The 15,131-nt window shown below is 58.5% G+C and overlaps 1 protein-coding gene across 3 annotated transcripts; it reads left to right on the plus strand.

Moving 5' to 3' along the window:
• Positions 1-10,740: 10,740 nt before the first annotated feature.
• PCGF1 (polycomb group ring finger 1) lies at positions 10,741-14,604 on the plus strand. 3 transcript variants are annotated; one of them, XM_087723843.1, is made up of 9 exons: positions 10,741-10,933; positions 11,167-11,272; positions 12,397-12,549; positions 13,214-13,285; positions 13,377-13,482; positions 13,821-13,898; positions 14,072-14,158; positions 14,280-14,360; positions 14,439-14,604. In XM_087723843.1, the coding sequence occupies exons 1-8, from the start codon at positions 10,838-10,840 to the stop codon at positions 14,320-14,322; spliced, it is 741 nt and encodes a 246-aa protein (XP_087579969.1). In that variant the 5' UTR covers positions 10,741-10,837; the 3' UTR covers positions 14,323-14,360; positions 14,439-14,604. The 3 variants fall into 3 exon arrangements, with proteins under 3 accessions (XP_087579969.1, XP_087579968.1, XP_087579967.1); XM_087723842.1 differs by having other exon boundaries at positions 10,744-10,933; positions 13,865-13,898; XM_087723841.1 differs by having other exon boundaries at positions 10,750-10,933; positions 13,862-13,898.
• Positions 14,605-15,131: the final 527 nt, after the last annotated feature.

Raw genomic sequence — 15,131 nt, forward strand, 5'->3', positions numbered from 1 at the left:
CCCCCCCCCTCTCCTTACCGCACGTCAAACCGCAGTGCAGAGAGCGGGGGAATCGTACAAAACACTCCCCTAAGCACCTGCTCACCGGTGACGGTGATCCGCAGGTGTCTCGGGCCCCTTTTGTGCTGCGAAGTCTCCCTCTGGAAGCACCTGGTCAGAAAACCGCAGTCCCAGGCAGCGGAGAGTCTCCGCTGGTTTGAAGCTTGGAGGGTAGTAAATCTTCCGGGCTGCTATCTCCCGATCAACCGCCCAGAGGAGGGGCTGCCCCAGCGGAGCCCGCTGCTCGGGAAATCGCCGCGCACTCGTCTCTTGTTTGCAGGTATGAAAAGCCGCCTCGGGGAAAGGCTTCTCTCTTGTGCTCGGGACGCAGAAATAATCGACCCGCGAGGGCTTCTTTGTGATTTTAACGGCGGAGGAGTTGCGGGGTCGAGTTCCCCTCTCCAGGGCCAAACGTTGACTCGGTAATGCGAAGCGCACCAGAAGCCACATTGATTCTTGCAAAATTCAGTTCATTTGGCCTGTCTTGAACTTTCGCTGCGCCCCAGAGAAGGAGAAGGCTGAGCAGGTTCTTTCCGGGGATTCAGCTCCCACGCGTGGAAGCTGGCGGGACGTTCAGGAAATGGCCTGGTTCCTCAGCAGGTCGAACCAAGCAGCGGCGAGCGACGTCTCTCTTCGCCGTGGTCGCCGAGGGGAGAGCTGGCCTACGGCTGGGGGGCAGGATGGGGATGTGGTTGAACTACCCTCCAAAAGTACCCATTAAAAATTGCGCGGAGCCTGTTCTGCAAGTAACCTTCCGGTCAAGAGAACGGCCGGCGGAGGAAGAGAGTGTCCAGGGACACCGGCTTATGCCCCACAACAGGAAACCTTTCACTCGTGCCCAGAAAAGGCAGTTTAGGATTAGTCGCTCTTCCCTCCCTCCGCCCCGCGGCTGCCCTTACTAAGCCCTCGCAGAGACGGCTCAACCGCCTCCACACAATACGGGGCCAACCAAAGGCCGTTTCTGCGCCCTCCCAGGCAAAGCAAAGGAGCCTCTTCTGGTTCGCACAACTTTACCAAACCTACAGCTAGATTTCACAACAGGATCGATCCTGTGAGGGCAAGCTAGCCTCACGAATCGCGATGACGCAGCCCCGGCAGCAGGACATCATGCCCAGGGAACGAGGGATCCACTTGACGGAAATGAAAATGGTTCTCGGGCGCAGCTGGGAAAGAAAGCCGCCTGGGGGGCGCAACTTTCAAGGATTCCGCGCTTGGGAAGCAACAACGCGCCTCAAACAGGAAGCCAAAGGGCCAGGAACAGAAACGGCCCCAGGGCGCTCCGCCCCCCCCCCCACCTTTTCGTGGATACAAACTGGGGCGAGAGCGGCTGGCACCGAAACCAGTGAACGCGCCGGGGGCGGGATTCGGCCGCCTGGACTGGCAGGCCAGGACGAGCGGCGACCAAGCCGCCAGGCGCCTGCCGGAAGCTCCCGAGGGAAAGAATCGGGAGGGATCCCGGAGCTCACCGAGGCTCTCCTTCAGCAAAGCCTGGGCGTGGGGGAGCCTGCGGTCCCTGGAGGCGATGGCGACTGTTCCTTCGGGCCCAGGAGAGCTCGAAGTATGCTGGGCCTCCCCGAGAAGCCAGCCAGACCAGCCTGTCGCGCTTTCGGAAGAGAGAGGACCCGGGAGACGGACTTTCAGAGAACCTGCAGCCAGCCGCGTCCCAAACCCGGGAGGCCGTCCGGCCTGCCCCCACCAGCTCCTCTGCCGGGGGTAGCGAAGCCTTTCTTGGCCAAATGAGGGAAGAGGCTTAGACGGAAGAAGGGCGAGCCTTGGTTGCGCCAATTATGCAAACCCGCCAAGGCCTTAGGTGCTCCTCTCGGCCCCTTGTCTGGGCGGTGGCAGGTACCTGCCTGCCCAGGGGAGGGAAACGCGGGGCTGCCCGCTTACTCTCAGCCCATTCCGGGCGTGGCCAAGGGTTCTCCCAATTCCGGGGCTCTCTTGCAGCAGAAGAGAGCCGAGAGCGCACCTCTTCCCCGGGAATCTCCCCCCTCCCTCCCTCCCCAAGGGCGAGCGTGTTGCTGGGCGCCTTGGCTCTCTCTCCTTCGCTGCTTGGCCTGCTGTTGCTGGGTTAATTCGAGGCTAATTGAATTGCGGCGGCCGCTGATTGCATTAGCCCGGCCCTGTGCGGGGTCCTTGCCCTCCCGAGGGAGCGGCTGGCGCCTCCTGCCTCATTCAGACACTTCGTAACTGCAGGAAGCGCCCCGCGCCCCCGCCCAGCAACCTGCGCCCTGGGCGGGTACCCGGGCAGCTGGAGATGCGGCAGGACGGGACAACCAAGAGCCGGCAGGAGGGGGCTGGGTCTACCCAAGGGCCAGTGGGCCTTGTTCTGGGCAGCTGGTCGCTGCAATCCTGGCCTCTCGCCTGGCGCCGCCTCCCCCTAACTGCTGCCTTTGGCCTCTTCCGGACTCTGCTTCTGGCGAGCAAGTCCAGACCTGGACAGTGAATAGGGCCTTTGGGGGCCCCGGTGAGGGCAAGGAAGAGCCACCAACCAGAGAAAGGCCGATCCCGTGGAGGGGGCTGCTTGGACGCCCCTCCTTGTGTGCTGCATGAAGTGGAGCTTAAATGGGGTCTTTAGTTATGAAAATCCTTCAGAGGGACCTGGGGGAGGATTCTACTTTTTGGCTCTGCTCTGGTTACAAGAATGCTTATTCCAAAGGTCCACTCTAACTTATAAAGCCCTAACGTAGACCTAGACGGGCTTGTTAACTGGGGGTCTCCCAATCTCCTCAGTGTATTCCAGGAGCTCAAGTCACTGTGGTTTAGTCACCTCACAGTGGAACTTATTCGTGGCTTATTTTGAGAAGCTGCTCAGTTAAGTGACCTGAAATAATTTCCAAAAGTGGCAGCCAGGCTCCTGCACCAGCTTCCCTGCTGAAGAGGAAGGAAGGAAGGGGGCTTGTTAGGGGTTTTCTGGAGAAGCACTTGGAGTGAAAAGTGGGGACAGAGAGTTAACTGATTCAAAATATTTCTATCCCCAGCAATATTGTTGGTGTTTCCAATATAGATGATTGTGTGATTAATAATATTAACGTTGCTGTTAAGCAAAATCAAGATTTTGATAGTGTGTGCCATATCATGTGTACTAATGCTCACAGTTTAGACAACATCTGTTATATAGAGGTATAACTTGTACCTTGTTGCAAATATAGAGACTGCTTCAGAGATCCCAATGATGGGATATAAGTGTACCAAGATACACACTAAACAGAAAACCGACAGGAGTCAGTGCTCCGTGGACGCTGATAAAATCTGGAAGGCCACTAACCTTTATGCGAGGCACATTAGTAAAAGTCAAATAAAGGGAAGCCCACTCTGGTTCACAGCAGATGCACATAAGATAGTAAAGGAGATTAAAAAACTAGCATGTAGCAGATATAAGAATAGCAGAAATGTAACTGACGTACAAGAAGCTACAGGGGGAAGCCAGCAAGTTCTTAGTGCTCCTAAACCGCAGAAAGAGGAGAAACTGGCTTAATCTATTCAAAGGTTGAATTTTGGGCTCCTTAAGGCAGAGGAGAAAAAAACCCCTGTATGATGACCATTGCATAAAGAATGCTAACAATTCTTATGTGAAGGGAGACCTGGCTATAGCAAACCATCCAAAGAAATACTTGTGTTTATTTACCATCTCAAGCTTTTACATCCTGTACCTGCAGCTGTGGGGGGGGGGAGGAGGAAGAAGAAGAAGAAGAAGAAGAAGAAGAACAACAACAACAACAACAACACAACTACAACAACAACAACAACAAGCATCCAAAGGAGGAAGAAATTACCCCAGCAGGAGATCTTGCCCTGTTCCTTTCATTGCTCTTTAGATTTCCGAGAGAGCCCGGCTTGTGAAGGAGGCTGAAGTGCTGGACAGCCACCGAAGCCACACCAAGATAGGCTGCCATGCAGAGCCAGGAGGAGGCCGAAGATGGCCGGCTTGACCCTATCTATGCCTTCCTTAGTCTCCGTCTTCTCAGAGGTAGAGAACAAAAACAGGGTGGAGGCTCATACTAGCCACAGCGGTGCAGGTTCCTTTCCCAGGGTTTTTAGAGGCGGAGATGAACTGCCAGAAGCAAAGAGTCCAGATAACGTTCATCCCGTAAGCTCTGAGGGAACTTCTAAATGTGCTCACTGGACCATTAATTGATCTGTTTAACCTGCCTCTTTTAACAGGTGAAGGCCTCCCCCCCCCCAGGACCTGTGAATGTATTGTACCCATCCACAACAAGGGGGCTAGGGAAGAATAGGCTCGTGAGCTTCACTGTTGTAGCGAAATTAATGGAATCACTAGTGGGGGGGAGAGATGAATGAACATTTAAAAGCGCACAACTTGATGAACCTGAAACAGACTCGGGGCTTTATTGAAGGAAGATGATGTCAAACTAACTTAATTAACTTTTTTTAAACTATGTCAGAAGTGTTACAGACAAAGGGGGTACTGGGGACATGGACTATCGCGATTTTAGCAAATCATCTGATACGGTTGTGGCCAGAGGGGATCTATGGCCACGGAAGATTCCACTAGCTTGCACTTCCTTCCCCTGGATCCTGCCTTTCCGGTGTGCAGACAGAGGAAAAGGAAAGGAGTTGAAGCTGGGTTTGGGAGCGGGAAAATTCCCTCGGGAGCCCAGGTCCCCCTCTTCCACCTCAGCTCTCCTGCCTCCCGCTCCCAGTGATCAACCCAGAATCCCCCAGGGCTGCCTGAAGGGAAGAACAGCAGGAAAGAGGCTCCCTCTTATTTCTCTAGGGATCCCAAATGGGAAAACCGCTGCCCCTCTGCCCCACGAGACTGGCAGGCGCAGCAGCTGCCCGCTTCCTCCTGGCCGTCGAGGGCCACGCTGGGGCAGCCAGATGAACTTTTGGTAGGAGGCTGCCTCCTTCAGGTTTAGCCCCTATCTCCTTTTCAAAGAAAGCTCCCTGCTCCTCCTTGCTTTTCCTCCTCTCCCCCTTTCTCTCCTGGGCAAGACTGGGAGACGGGACGGGGCCTTGTGGGGGGGGGGAGGGGAGTGCAGTAAGCCCAGCTACCCCTCAGCCTCTGCTCAGAGAGGCCTCCTCCACCTGCAGCTCTTTAATAGGTTTCTCAGGGAGGGTCCTGGGAAGAGGAATGGCAGCTCCTCTGGAGCAGCTCACTCCAACGGGCCGTCGGGGGCTGCAGCAGTCTCGCCGGTCAGCCCGTTCCGAGGGGAGTAGCCTCAGCAGGAGGCGTTGGGCATCCTCTGCGCCAAACCAGGACGCCTCCAGTCCCCCGCGGCCCACGGTCGCCTTCTTCTTCAATCTTTTCCTGCGTTAGGGCCCCATTCCAGGCGCAACGCTAATGCCCCACCACCATTACCACCCACACACCGGGCCCTGGCACTGACGGCCGCCTCGATAGGTCCGACCGCGAGGCGGCGCTAAGCGGCAAGGACTGCTCCGGCCCTTCCTTCGGGATCCACCGCCGCCCGAGACCTACGCCCGGCCTGGAGCCGCACTAATGGCCCTGATTTGATCAGGCGGCTAATGAGAAACAGGCACTGTCCTTGGCTGGAGCGGGTCCGCGGAGAGGCAGTCTGGCATCCCTGCTCGGGGAAGGAGCCAGTCCGCCAGCAGGGATGGGAAGGCGTGGGGCTCGGGAATGACGAGCTGCCGCTGTTGCTGGATTGGGAGCGGCGGAAGACCTGGCGAGAGGGAAGGGTGGGAAAGCCCCGCGCCGCCGGTTGTTTCCCGAGCCTGCGCTCGCTCCGCCGTCCCCTTCCTCCGGGATTTGGGACGCGCGCCCGGGCAGCCAGGTGTGTCGCTCCTCCCAAAAAGCCGGCGGTTCCATCCGCCCTGTAAAGAGCCGGAGAAGCCACGCTGCCGGGCCGCGGCACCCAAGGACGGGCGCTAGTTAGGACCAGGGCTTGCGGGGGTGTCGGCCTCGGATCCTCAGAGGGGCGCCGCTGCCCTTGCGCGCGGATCGTGAGCGAGGACGCCCCGCAGTCCAGAGCACCAGTGCGCTAGCGTCGATGGGCAGCTGAGCCGAGAAGATGGCAAGTCACAGTGCGCCGAGCCTGGACCGGGAGGGCCTGGCGAAGAGGTGCCGTCGCGGGGGCTCGGACAGAGCATTCCCTGCCCAGCGTGGGGCAGGGAGACCCAGCCACTCTGGGCAAACCCGCTGGGCAAAGACGGACGTTGCCGGCCATTCTTTCCGGCTCGCGCGCACCGGCCGAGCGCAGCAGCCTGAGGCTCAGCAGGTGCTGCGAGCGAGCTGGGGCAGGACCGTCTTAACAGTATTATCCGCCGCCCCCCACGGGAAAACAGTGTACCGGGGTCCCTACGACAACTACCCACATGAATAAAAATGTAAATGGTGGATAAAATATATATTTGAATGTTAGTATTAATTTTAAAATGCAGTAAAATGTAATAAATATGTTGCTGTATTTGTATGATACAAGGTGCCTTGAAGGTTTAACATACACAGATTAGTATGGGGCCCTTATACTCGTGGGGCCCACAGGCAAGTGCCCATCAAGCCTTAAGACAGCCCTGAACTGGGAGCCCCAGCTGGCCGGCCAGCCGTTGCTTGCTTGTGCCCCTTCTGGAGCCAAGCTGTGAAAGAGCTTGCAGGGGAGGGAGACCCTTTGCCCCTGAGCAGAAGGGCGTGGGGGAGGGGCTTTGAAGCTTCGCAGGGGCTACTCTTGATTCAAATTTGTCCTGCTGCTTTCACAATCCCCTCCTGCATCCTTCCTGCCTCTTTGTGCAAGGACAACCCACCACCCAAGGAGGACCCCAGAGCACAGGCAGCACCTCCTCCTCCTTGCTTGGGTCAACTGAGGCTGCCCCCTCTCATGAAAGCACCACAACCCCCACAGCGACGTACATAGCTGGCTTTCATCAGCAGGGTATTGGCCTCCTGCAATGGCTTCGCATTGCTGTTAAAAAGCAGGCGGTGCAGACTGACCCCTGTGGCGCACTCTGAGTGGGGAGCCACTGGGGATCCTGATGCTACAACCTGCTGAAATCATTCACAGAAGAAGGAGAAGAACCACCGCTGCCCTAAACCTCTGGCCTGCGTTGGCATCCCAGTGAAAGACCGCTGAGAGGGTCAGAAGCTGCCAAGAGTGTAAAGGGCCAAAGAGAGCTGTGGGTCCCCCATCCAGGTCTCAACATAGGTCACTCGGGAGAGCCGCCAATGCAGTCTTGGTCCAGATGAAGCGTGCAGGTAATCCACCCCCTCCAGGCTGCTGAGTAGCTGATCTGCCACCCGAAGGGAAGGTTGGTGAGGGTAATTACTCAAGAATGCAGAACCAGGAGGCAGAACCTGCAGAGCACCAAAGCTGCCTTCAAGGAAACCCAGCTGCTCTTCAGGAAAAACAGCATCCACAACCTCAGAGATCCACGTGGTCACTCATAGCAGCAAGATGGACAGGACTCCAGCCTAGAGGACAGGGACGGCTAGCCTTTCTGTCCTTGCATGCTGAAATCCCCGCCCCCCCCAATGCATGTGCATGTGGGCCCACCCCGTTTTGGGCCTAGCAGGCATCCCTGAAGCCTCCTGGGACTAAAAATGCCTGCCCCCCCCCCACGCATGCAGGCATGTCTCCCACATGCATGGCAGAGACCGGAAAACCAGCTGGCCGTCAGGAGGCAGGCGCGCATGCATGTTGGAGCTGAGCTGGGGTGACGGCTTGCATGCCCGCAGAGAGGGCTCTGTGTCACACCTGTAGCACGCGTGCCATAGATTTCCCATCGCGGCTATAGAGGACAATCTAGACCAGGGGTGTCAAACTTTACTTCATTGAGGGCCACATCAGGGTTGTGTTCGACCTCGGGGTGGGTGCAGGGGGGGCATGGTCAGCTTGGTGTCACTTCTGTGGGGGCCCAGTGTGCCTGTGCCAGAGAAAACGGCGACTCCAGAGCTTCATTTTTGCTGGCAGAGGCCCCACAGGACGGCCTTTTGCTGTTTCCAGGGCGGCCCCGTGGGCCAGATCTAAGCACTGGATCCGGCTTGCAGGCCCTCCTGGTCTAGACTCTACAGTGGTCTCTCTACTCTCTGGGAGGAGGAAGAACTGGGAGTCCATGTCCCAGTCACCACTGTAGATTCTGGGGTCCTTGTTGCTCTCTGAGCTTGGTTGTTTCCTGTGGATGTTTTATTACCAAACCAGGCAACATTGAAATAGCACTGAAGATGTTAGGAGGGTAATTCCGACAGACCTGGGGCTAAAGATTAGCTGCCCCTATCTCAAATGGTATGATTGTTGTGCTTTTTAACTATGTATAGTTTTGTGTTCTTGTTAAACTGTCTGTATCCCCCCTTCCCTTTTTGAGTTGTGAGCCACCCTGAGTCCCCTTAGGGAAAAGGGCGGCATACAAATGAAATAAAACTCTAAACTCTAATGAAATGTTTGAGAGAAAACAGCCAAGCCCAGAGAGCACCAAGGACCCCCACAGTTCAGCCTGGGACTATTCTCTATTCCTCCGTACTATGGATTCTGCCTAGATGGAATTAGTTCCGCTGTGAACCCCGGGAACTCTACTGGGAAAGGGCTGTGCCAATAGTGGGAGAGGAGTTATAGAGGAGCTGTTAATGACAAGGCGAGGCCATTTAGCCTTGCTTATCACCATAGTTTTGGCCAAAATGAAGCTCCAGAAATGATGCCTGCTCTGATGCTGGAGGAAAATGAAAAATTAACTCATTGAAGTTCATTTTTTTTATCTTTCTCCGCCATCAGTGCATGCACCGGACCTTCCTTTCTGGATGGTCTCCTTAATCAAGGCACCAACTAGGAACTGAATCTAGAAAAAGGCCGCATGGGGGCGATAAAGGTCCACACCCAATTTACCTTGAAATGCTTGCTGGAAAGACCCCAGCTGCCCACAGGAAGCCTTGGGCGCCGTCTGGATCAGTCCCACCACCCCACGGAGGGCACGGGTGGTTCTTAATTGCAGCTGGGCCAGGGCACGATTGGGCCATAGCAACCAGGTAATAAAAAGCCCATCCATCTCTAGATCATTTAACAGAACAACAGAACTGAAAGGGACCTTGGAGGTCTTCTAGTCCAACCCCTTGTTCAAGCAGGAGACCCTCCACCCTTCCAGACAAGTGGCTGCCCAGCCTCATCTTAATACGAGGTCTGAGGCAGGATGTTTCCAGACGACAGAGGCCACGAGGCAGCCCCCAAGGCAGGAGATTGTCCCCGAATGAGAGGTGACTCAATCAGCCGCTCAGTTCCTCTGCCTCCTTCTCAGCCAGATTCAGGACTTCAAAGGAATTCTTGGTGTCCTTGAAAATTGTGGGCAAATGTTGAGATCCTGTCACAGACAGACACTGGGTGCCTTTCTTCTTCTTTAGCTTCACTCAGAAGGTCCGCGGGAGCAAAGCGAGATTCGTTCTAGGGTCAGCCCCGGATCACCTATTTGCCCTTTTTTGGCTGAGCTCTTCCTCGCGGCTGTCCACAATTATAGGAATTATAGGACTCATTTTAGTTGTTTGAAAACTGTTAACATTGAAGGACTAATTGGCAGAAGCTAATAAATCTTCCCCCTGCTTCATTCCTGTTTCCTAGTCCATAGAGTCCGGTTGTTTCCATTTGGCTGGGCACCAGCACGAGGCGTTTCCTCCGGCAAGGCGGGTTCTGCGGATGGCAGACGCCCCATCCCTCCCTCCCTCCCTCCCTCGGACCTCCCTCCCGCCCGCCCGCCAGGAGAGTTCTAAGCGACGAACCCTTGCAGTGGCTCTCCTCGGCCACCTGGTGGTGCCACATCCACGCATTCAGGCAATGAGCGGCTTTGCCTGCCTCCTCACCGGAGGCGATCGCCCTCTGGCAGAATGGGGGCGGTCATCGCCTGGCCCGCCCCGTTTCTCTCGCAGCCCTCTTGCTTGGAGCACTTGCGGGGCCCGCGGGGACCCTTGCCTCTTCTCGGGTTGGCAGAATTGCTGGGCAAGCACGGTCGGGAGACCCAATTCGTAATTTAATAAACTTACATTAGACCTCGCTTCTAAATGGCACTGAGCTTGAGAGCAACTCCCAGCAGACCCGTTTAGATGCCCCTGACTGGGGAAGGGCGCCAAGGAAGAGGGAGGTCTAACGTAAGTCCCACTTCAGCTGCTGGCAGCCACGGAACCCAGCCAGGCCGGGGGAGGGGCTGGGGGGGCGGTGCCGGGCCGCATCCAGCTTTGCCTCCGGCCCACTCGGGTGACATGAAGCTGCGAGAAGTTGAAACATGGTCTCTGTGGCCAAGGCTGGCTGGAGCTGCCCGGGGCCTGGAAGGAGCGCCCCATCGCTTGAGTCTTCTCCCCCTGCCGGTCCTGCAGCTCTACGAAGGGTCCCTTTCCTCGAGAGGCGCTCTCGGCCCACCGAAACTGGGGAGTGGTCGGCAGCGTTGGGCTGCCTTCTCCGGATGCCAGCCGTGTGGTCATCCAGCGGTTCCCTTATTGGCGGGGATCCCGACGTCCCCTCTGCCCCCGAGATCCCTCCTCCTCCTCCTGACCCACAGAAGGAGCCCAAGCAAAACGCCGCCCCTCCCTCTGATCGCCCAGAACGAGTCCCAGCAAAGGGCGGCCGAAGAACCGGCGGGGCCCAATCGCCTCCGGGGAGATCCTGGCGCAGGTGGGGGCGGCTAACGTCCCCAGAAGCTCCGGGGAGACGCGCCTTTCACGGGGAAGCCGCCGAAGCGCCCCAGGGACCTCCCCCCCCCCCACCGCGATCCTCTCCTCCCCCGCAGCCTCCCGGGCGGCGCACGTGGTCCGGGCTGGGCCGCGCGGCAGGGCGGGAAGTGTAGTTCCTCTCTCGGGCGCCCACAGGCCCCGCCCTCCCCCACCCGGAAGTGGGCTGGCCACTCCAAGATGGCGTCTCCTCCCGCGGGGGGCCCGATGGCGATCGCGATGCGGCTCCGGAACCAGCTGCAGGCCGTCTACAAGATGGACCCGCTGCGGAACGAGGTGAGGCGGGAGGCCGGCGGGTGCTCCGCTCGCTCGGGGGCCCCGCGGGCGGCAGCGGCAGCAGCAGCAGCATCTTCCGCGCCGGCGGCGGTCCTACGCGCGTGGGGAGGGCGGGCGGGCGGGCGAGCCCGGGGCCGCCAGTGGGGAGGTCGGGGCGTCCGGAGGGGAGGGGAGGGGGAGGCTCTGGCCGCCCGTCCTTCGGGCAGCGACTCTGACCGTCCCTCCGCCCGCAGGAGGAGGTGAAGGTGAAGATGAAGGAGCTGAACGAGCACATCGTCTGCTTCCTCTGCGCCGGCTACTTCATCGACGCCACCACGATCACCGAGTGCCTGCACACCTGTGAGTGGGGGCGGGAGGGGAGGAAGCGACGCCGCTCCCCCCGGGGCTTCCAGGAGCGTCCACTCCCGCCCTTTGGGGCAGCAGCAACTGCGACCGGCCCCTGCCAGGCGGCCCTTTTGCCCCCCCAGGGAAGCTCAGGAAGTTCATCTGCCAGAGGCTGCCCGCAACTCCTCCCTCCCGGTCTTCTTATCCACCGGCTTATTCAGGGGTTGTCCGATACTTTCGACTGCTCTCCTGACGCCTCCCCCCCCCACTCCCGCACCCGTCCGCTGAAGGTGCGCAGAGGAAAGAGAGTGGTGCTCCCCTGTGCCATCATGGTCGCCCTCCCGCAGGTTGCTGCTGCTCGAGTTCGGCTGCTCTGCGCTGCCCACAGGATTCTGCCCTGGGCCCAACAAGAAAGTTGTGGGGGGGGGGGGAAGCAGCAGCCGTTTCTTGCCCTGGAATCTGTTCCGCTGCTGCTATGCTGGACGGGGCCACCCAGATTCCTGTATTGTGTGTTATGATGAGCCGGTTCCTATCGCCACTTCATCACCCTGAAATGGTCCGTTTCTGCTTCATTTCAACCCAGCTCTGCCTTGTGGAGGTCCTCTGCTTTCTCCCCTCCATTCGTGGATTGAGATTTAGAATAGCACAAGAGCCCCCTTCCTGCTGATCCTATTATAGATGAAGCAGAACTGCTGCTCCTGGGGGTGGCCAGCTGGGTGTCCGTGGAACATGCCCTCGTTTGGTCCCTATTTGGCCATTTCCTGAAGGAGAGGGTCTCATGACGCTCCCGGCCTCTGGCATCCCCCTCCTCTGCTAAGCCAGAGACTCTGTCAACGAGGAGGGTGAGGCCAGGCAGCCATCCAAATGCTGTGGGGTTTATTCGCTCAACCTATTCACGTGTTCAGGAGCACAAAGGCAGCCTTTGAAGAGGGGGGGGGAAACAGCATGGTTCTCTCTGCTTTCTAGAGGCAGAATGCAGCGCTTGGATCCTGTCCCTGCGCCCCCTCCCCCCCCCCGTCCTCATAATGCCGGCTGCATGAGCCATATTAGTCAGTGGGGGCAGAGGCACGGCGGGGCCAATCTCGCCCGTCCCCAGGGCCTTGGTAGTGGCCGTTCATGGCAGTGCTTCCCCCCTGCAGTTTGCAAGAGCTGCATTGTGAAGTTCCTGCAGACCAGCAAGTATTGCCCGCTCTGCAGCACCAAGATCCACGAGACTCAGCCGCTGCTCAACCTCAAGCTGGACCGAGTCATGCAGGACATCGTCTACAAGCTGGTGCCCGGCCTGCAGGAGAGTAAGTGTGTGGGGGGGGGGCTCTCGGCCCTTCCGCTCTCAGGTGCCTCTGGGGCACTTGGTGATGGCCAGTGGCGGGAGAGCCCTGGAAGGACCTTGCTGGCCGATGGGAAGCCCCTCGTGACGGGCTCTTCCCAGTCGCATGCAAGCAGTAGGAGGGGCTTCCGACCTCTGCCTGCGTTCATCTGGCCAGGGGGTGCTTGCCTTGCCCTGCCCACCCCTCATCCCCAAGGAACGCGGCGGCTCCTGAGACGGCGGTTCTTCCTGTAAAGGTCACTCTGGGGGGGTGGGGGTGGCCTGAGTCTTCGTTGGACGTCACAGACAGAGAAGTTCCCCAGCAACCTCTTTCTGCTACTATGTTGTAATATTAGGCATTTTTAGATTTAGATCCAAATGTTATTAAAGGTTTAACATCTTAGAATAGTCCTGTGCTTTTTTCCTGAATAGAATCTTATTTAACAACATTTATGGTTTACTTAAGTCATTCAGGAAACTTTTGTGAAAGGGTGATTTAAATAGCCAATTGATTAAAACGGTTCAGCTGCCTGTGTTGAGGACACACACACACAGACACACACACACACAGAGTGTTCCCTGCTGTGCCAGCAAGTTGCCCCTCATCCCTTGCCTCTCTTCTTTCTCCCCCCCCCCCCCAAATGCCGCAGGTGAGGAGAGGAGGATCCGGGAATTCTACCAGTCCCGAGGGCTGGAGCGGGGCAGCCAGGCCAGCCACGAAGGTAAGGCTTTCCCTCCTCCTGCACGCAGCCTGCTTTAGAGGGGACTTGGGTGGGCCAGACCCCGTGCCTGACAGCCTGCCTTCCATCCCAGACCCTGCCTCGGACCGCGTGGGCCTGCCCTACACCACCTTCGACCACTCACGGGCTCATTATTACCGCTTTGACGAGCACGTCACGCTGTGCCTGGAGAAGCAGAGGTGAGGCAGGAAAGGGTCAATCGGGACTCGTCCCCCTGGGCTGCCCCCAGGGCCTTTGCAGGGAAAGAGCAACGGACAGGGAATGTCCCCCCCCCACTTTGCTGCCCAGTTGCTTCGATGGTGGGGAGGGGGGCTGGCTGGTTCGGAGGCAGTGGGAGGGGGGCGGGCCTCCTAGGCGATGAGTCCTCTGGGTTTTCCACCACTGCTTCCCTTGCCAGTGCAGGGTGAGCCTCTTGGGGAAGCCCCGGGGGGGGGTGTTCGCGGGTTCCCTGGGGGCTGGCAGGGGGCTTCCCTTCTCTGGGTGCCTGAGCTGCTTCCCCACTTCCCTCCCCTTTGAGGTGGGCCGGATTCAGCCCCTCCTGTCTTCTCCCTCTTGCAGCAGCTCTGGGAAAGAGAAGAGCAAGCACGTCCTGCAGGTGAGGAGCCCCTGGAGCCCCCTCCCCATGTGGGTGCCTCCCTCTGTGGGGAAGGGCGAGGTGGATTGAAACTACTAGGGGAGGCCCTGCAGGGCTGGCTGGGTGTCTCCTGTCCTGCTGGCTTCATGGTTGCCTTCTTCACCACCACCCCCGCCCCCCTCCCCCCCCCACAGCAAAAGTACGTCCGCTGCTCCGTGCGGGCCCAGATCCGCCACCTCCGCCGGGTTTTGTGTTGCCGACTGGAACTGGCCTTGCAATATGTGAGTGAGGGTCCCACCCGGTCCAGGAGGGCCTGCAGGCCATGTGCCAAGGTCCGGGAATGGGGGCGGGGGTCTGGCTCCTGCTAATGGGTATGCTGGGCAACTCTCCCCCCCCCCCCAGGTACAGATCCTGTTTGACAACGAGGTGCTTCCGGATCACCTGACTTTGAAGCAACTTTGGCTCACCCGTTGGTTTGGCAAGGTGGGGGCACATTCTGGGGTGGGCTGCCCTCCCCCCCACCCTCAGGCGGAGCACTCACTCGACTCCCTTGTCTTCCAGCCGGCCCCGCTGCACCTGAACTACAGTGTGAAGGAGAAGAGGAGGTAGGGGACGATGGACCGTGATGTACCCTTCCCCCCCCCCTTTTAATTTAAGGATCTCGGCCCTTCCGTGGGCGTTTATTTTTGTAATAAAAAGGCTGATGGAGGCCTTCTGGCTCCTTCAATGAACAGGAGTCTCTTTTGGGGGCGTGGGGTGTGCGTGTGACTGCTGAAGCTAAGGCTGCGATTCTCCAGACTGGCCAGCTGGGGGCAGGGCCACTCCTGCCCACTCTGGCATGGAGGATGGATTTCCCCCTCTCCCCAGTCCCCGGGGGGGGGGTGGTTTAATGTGCCTCGGCTAAGGCCTCTTTACCAAGCCGCAGTTGCTGTGGGTCAGGCTGGGGAAATTAATCCCCACCAAGCCTCCCCCCCCCCCCAGGAGTGAGGAGGAAGGACCTCCCCCCCCCCGCAGTTTGTCCACCTCCCTCCCAGAGAAGGCTTGAGGCTGGAAAGCCCTCCCCCAGGCAGCCAGTCAGGGCCCACCCGGGACCCCCAACACTTTCCTATTCCCCAAGCTGGGCTGCTATCAGACTGGAGTTTGGCCTTGTGGTGATAGGCTGCCTGGTTGTGCTGCAGCCCTGCTGTGGTCCTGGGGGCTGCCCCTGGGGGCCGTGAGCTTTGTGGAGCCCTGCGTTGGAAGAGGGGAAAACGA

The sequence above is a fragment of the Thamnophis sirtalis genome, unplaced genomic scaffold, assembly GCF_051295495.1.
Source record: "Thamnophis sirtalis isolate CommonGarterSnake01/CBP01778 unplaced genomic scaffold, rThaSir2_p1.2 scaffold_10, whole genome shotgun sequence".
Taxonomy (NCBI): domain Eukaryota; kingdom Metazoa; phylum Chordata; class Lepidosauria; order Squamata; family Natricidae; genus Thamnophis; species Thamnophis sirtalis.